The sequence below is a fragment of the Malus sylvestris genome, chromosome 16, assembly GCF_916048215.2.
Source record: "Malus sylvestris chromosome 16, drMalSylv7.2, whole genome shotgun sequence".
NCBI classification, from domain to species: Eukaryota; Viridiplantae; Streptophyta; class Magnoliopsida; order Rosales; family Rosaceae; genus Malus; species Malus sylvestris.
This window is the reverse complement of record NC_062275.1, coordinates 21,280,653-21,284,736: the sequence shown is the minus strand read 5'-3', so window position 1 is coordinate 21,284,736 and position 4,084 is coordinate 21,280,653. Positions and strand designations below refer to the sequence as shown.

The 4,084-nt window shown below is 36.9% G+C and overlaps 1 protein-coding gene across 1 annotated transcript; it reads left to right on the top strand.

Moving 5' to 3' along the window:
* The first annotated feature begins 222 nt into the window (after nucleotides 1-222).
* On the top strand, nucleotides 223-1,701 carry LOC126606647 (thaumatin-like protein 1b). Its single transcript, XM_050274027.1, has 2 exons — nucleotides 223-324; nucleotides 905-1,701. Exons 1-2 carry the CDS (start codon nucleotides 273-275, stop codon nucleotides 1,579-1,581), a joined length of 729 nt encoding a protein of 242 aa, XP_050129984.1. The 5' UTR covers nucleotides 223-272; the 3' UTR covers nucleotides 1,582-1,701.
* Nucleotides 1,702-4,084: the final 2,383 nt, after the last annotated feature.

The window sequence follows — 4,084 nt, the reverse complement described above, 5'->3', positions numbered from 1 at the left end:
CTCATTTTTCCTTTTGTTTTGTGTACATAAATGATGAATCCGATTAATTTAATGATTTAAATGGAGATGATATCCAATGGCATGTATCAACTTATTATGGATAAGCATGCTGGGCTAGCTCATGCACTTTCCATTTTCTTGTTCTTTCTCTTTAATCTTTAAACCCAATTTGCTTGTATATATATCACCACTCCTCTTGGGTTTGTAATCACTACATTCCAATTCATTGGAAAAATTAGATCCAAATTAAGCAGCAATCAGAGTATTCAACTATGAGATCTCAAGCTTTGCTCTCTCTTCTATTCGCCACTGTCTTCCTCTCAGGCAAGAACTATATATATTTACAGCCATATATATCATAGAGTATATCAATTCTTTCTTAATCAAATTTTCCTTTTCTTGGTTGGGATTTATTTTTGTTGTCCTTTTCATCTATTTGATATTTGGAAAAGTGATGATGGTTTTGGAGAAATGATTTTCAGACGCTCATTTTTTTACTTTTGTACACCTTTATTTATTTTTATAAATCTATTTATTGCTTTAAATGATAATATAACGGCCATAAAAAGCTTTGTACAGATTATGTTATAAGGAAATTCGTGTATAAAAATTAGGATCTGTTTATATTTTTTAGATATGGTTTTTGTAGATTTTTTTTTTTTTTTTGTGTGTGTGCGCACACTCTTGTTTATTTTTATATACTTCTTGTCTATAATTCATATTCGATTTGGGATCTAATTTGTGTTGGCATTAGCATAATATAAAGAAATTCATGATCGTATATATATGAGATCTATTAATTTAATGTGATGAAATTCAGATTTGAAGGAACGCAAATTTGATGTTATTTAAGATGATTTTTATGTTCGTTCTTTGTTTACCTTTTGTGTTGCATGACATGCAGGTGCTAATGCCGCCAAATTCACATTCCAAAACAAGTGCCCTTATACAGTTTGGCCAGGAACCCTAACCGGGAGTGGTGCACAATTATCTTCCACCGGATTTGAGCTAGCATCCGGTGCCTCCTCATCGTTGGACGTCCCTTCACCATGGTCTGGTCGCTTCTGGGGCAGAACTCGTTGCTCTACAAACGCGTCAGGAAAGTTTGTTTGTGAAACTGCAGATTGCGCATCTGGCCAAGTCGCATGCAACGGTGCTGGTGCAATCCCACCAGCATCGTTGATAGAGTTGACACTTGCTCCAGGTGGAGGACAAGATTTCTACGATGTCAGCCTCGTCGATGGCTTCAACGTACGTATTGGAGTAGCTCCACAAGGAGGGTCAGGTGGATGTAGTGCGACGAGCTGCCCGGGTGATGTGAACAGTGTTTGCCCTGATGAATTGGGTATGAAAGGATCAGATGGGAGTGTGATTGCTTGCAAAAGTGCATGTTTGGCTTTCAATCAGCCGCAGTATTGTTGCACAGGTGCCTATGGGAGTCCTACGACGTGCCCTCCGACTGAATATTCAAAGATCTTCAAGCGCCAGTGCCCACAGGCTTATAGTTATGCTTATGATGATAAAACTAGCACTTTTACATGTACTGGTGGACCTGACTATGTGATAACATTTTGTCCTTGATAGAATTAAGTGTCCTTAGTGGCAAAAATATACAGTTAGTTTCATGTGCGAAACAAAAAAAAAATGTTAAGCATTAATATATTGTTGATGACTTAATCTTGCCTATCTTTCTCTGTTGAACTTACTGAAAAAATATATACATACCTACGAATACTAAAACAAATAATTATTTTATGTGAAGTTATGTTAAGGCATAACTTTCAGTGTCACCAGGGTCTCAAAAAGCTTTAGTACCGGCACTGGTTTCAATGTGTGATAACTTTTCTCCTCTAGATTATGAGAAATTTTTCTAAGTACCTAGTACATATGTTGACATGGAGTTCCACCAATAATCACTTAACACCTTTATATTTTTATTTTTTTAAATTTTAAAAAATGCCAGCTGTTTCAAAATAACCTCAAATAAATAAATAAATAAATAAATAAAATAATCAGAAACTCACTACTACCCTCAATCTTACGACACCGATCAACCACCCAGTGCACCCACCTCCATCGCCGGCTGGCAATTTTACTAGCTTCATCCATCCCTTCTTTCTCTTCGACTTTCTCCTTTTTTTTTTTCCATTTTTTCTCTCTCATTCTTACTTCTACATGGAACCCAGGAATTGTCAGCAGTGACTCCAACTCAGATCTATCACTGAGGTCGCCGACATCCTTTGTGTTCTTTTTCTAGCGTAGAAGAAATAAAAAGGGAAGAGAGATAGAGATAGAGAGAGAGAGAGAAAAAAAAAGGGAGAGAGACAGAGAGGTGAGGGGATGGAGGGGATGGGTTAGGGGGATGGTGGGGATGGACGTGACGGCGGACGGAACGGAAAAATCTCATCCTCTTCTTTCTTTTTCTGGCACAGAAGAAATAAAAAGGGAAGAGAGAGGGAGAGAGAGAGAGAGGGAGAGAGAGAGAGAGAGAGAGAGAGAAAGAAAGGGAGAGAGAGAGAGAGAGAGGTGAGGGGATGGGTAGGGGGATGGTGGGCATGGATGTGGCGGCAGAAGGAACAGAAGAATCTCATCCTTTTCTTTCTTTTTTAATTATTTTCTGAAAAGGGAAATGTTTTTAGCAATCCAAAAATCTCATTCTGCACTCCAAATTTTCTATATTAGGAAAGAAAAATACACTTGTAAGGAGTGTAGAGTGAGATTTTTGATGTGCCAATAACGTTTCCCTTCTTAAAATAAATATAAGGATAAAATAGGTACTTTAATAAAATCATTAACCCTAACTATCACTTAAAGAGTAGTAGCACATGTGTCAAACATTTATTAGTGAGGAACTCCGTGTAAGCATATGTGCCGGGTACCTACAAAAATTTATCCTAGATTATAGTGTCAGAATGTGGATAGGTCAAGACTGGTGGCTTCGTGAGGGTAAATGAACTGGAGTAAATAACAAAAATATGGTGATTTTTTTTATTAGAATAATATGGTGGAATTGGAATGACTAATTTTTATTTCTTTTTCTTTTTTTTTGTTGAAATTGGAATGGCTATTTGGTGTGTACGGTTAGGAGTAGGATTCTCTCTCTTTCTATTCACATCCCCTTCCCTCCCCTCCTTTCAAATATTGTTTTTTGTCTTATTGTCTCTATAAAAAGAAAAATCAATATAAGATGTTGATGTGGCTAAACCGTAATCGTTCAAATAGAAGAGGAGGGAAAGGGAGAGAGATTAGGAATGAAGATAATCATCCACCTTATATATTAGGCATTCATCTTCTATTTAAATTTCCTTTTGGTCTTCTTATTTTCTTTTTAAGATCATCTCCAGTAAAAAAAGCTAAAAGTTCAAAATCCAAAAAATGACATGAGTTGTCAAAAAATCAAACTCCAATGAAGGTCTCGGCTAGAAATCTGCGGAGCTCACAAGCCAACTAATAGCAAGAAGGCCATCGGGCTGGCTAACTTCAGCCACCCTTCCAGCCCGTTTCATGGGCCCAGCTGCCAAACTTCAGTAATGTTACAAATCCAATGGTTGGATTTGAAGGCATCCTATGGTACAGATAGGTAAACCAGCGTGCTAACGTCATCTGGCAAACGAAATTTAAAAATAAATAAAACTAATTTTTTCATACAAAATACCTATCCCATTTTTACACCATCAATTTCTCTCATTCTTTTTTATAGGAGCATATTTATGCGACTTAGTTGGCTTGTTCTTGTGCATTTATGTCGTGTTTCCTTAGTTATTTTAATGTTTAAAGTCATTTTCGTGTGTTTTCAGATTTTAAGGACAAAGTAGGCAAGAAGATGCATTTTGGAGCATTTTGGAGCAAAATGGAGCTTGGAATGCATGTCACATATTTGGAACCAAGGTTTGGACGAAATTGAAGACTTAAAGAGGCTAAGAATGTGAAGAATTAGTGTACAAAGGATCAAGAACTCAGCCACAAAAGGACACACATCCTTGCCATGCAATCCACATAGCATTCCCTTTGGATTCCCATGCATGCTTAATCATCCTTGTCCCCTAAAATATTTCTGATTTCATGCCTCAATACACTCAATTAT

What these genes read in the sequence shown, in the direction of transcription:
- LOC126606647 (XM_050274027.1), top strand. Translation starts at nt 273, where the DNA reads ATGAGATCTCAAGCTTTGCTCTCTCTTCTATTCGCCACTGTCTTCCTC. An exon ending in CGCCACTGTCTTCCTCTCAG is followed by an intron (nt 325 to 904) that starts GCAAGAACTATA and finishes CATGACATGCAG; the next exon opens with GTGCTAATGCCGCCAAATTC.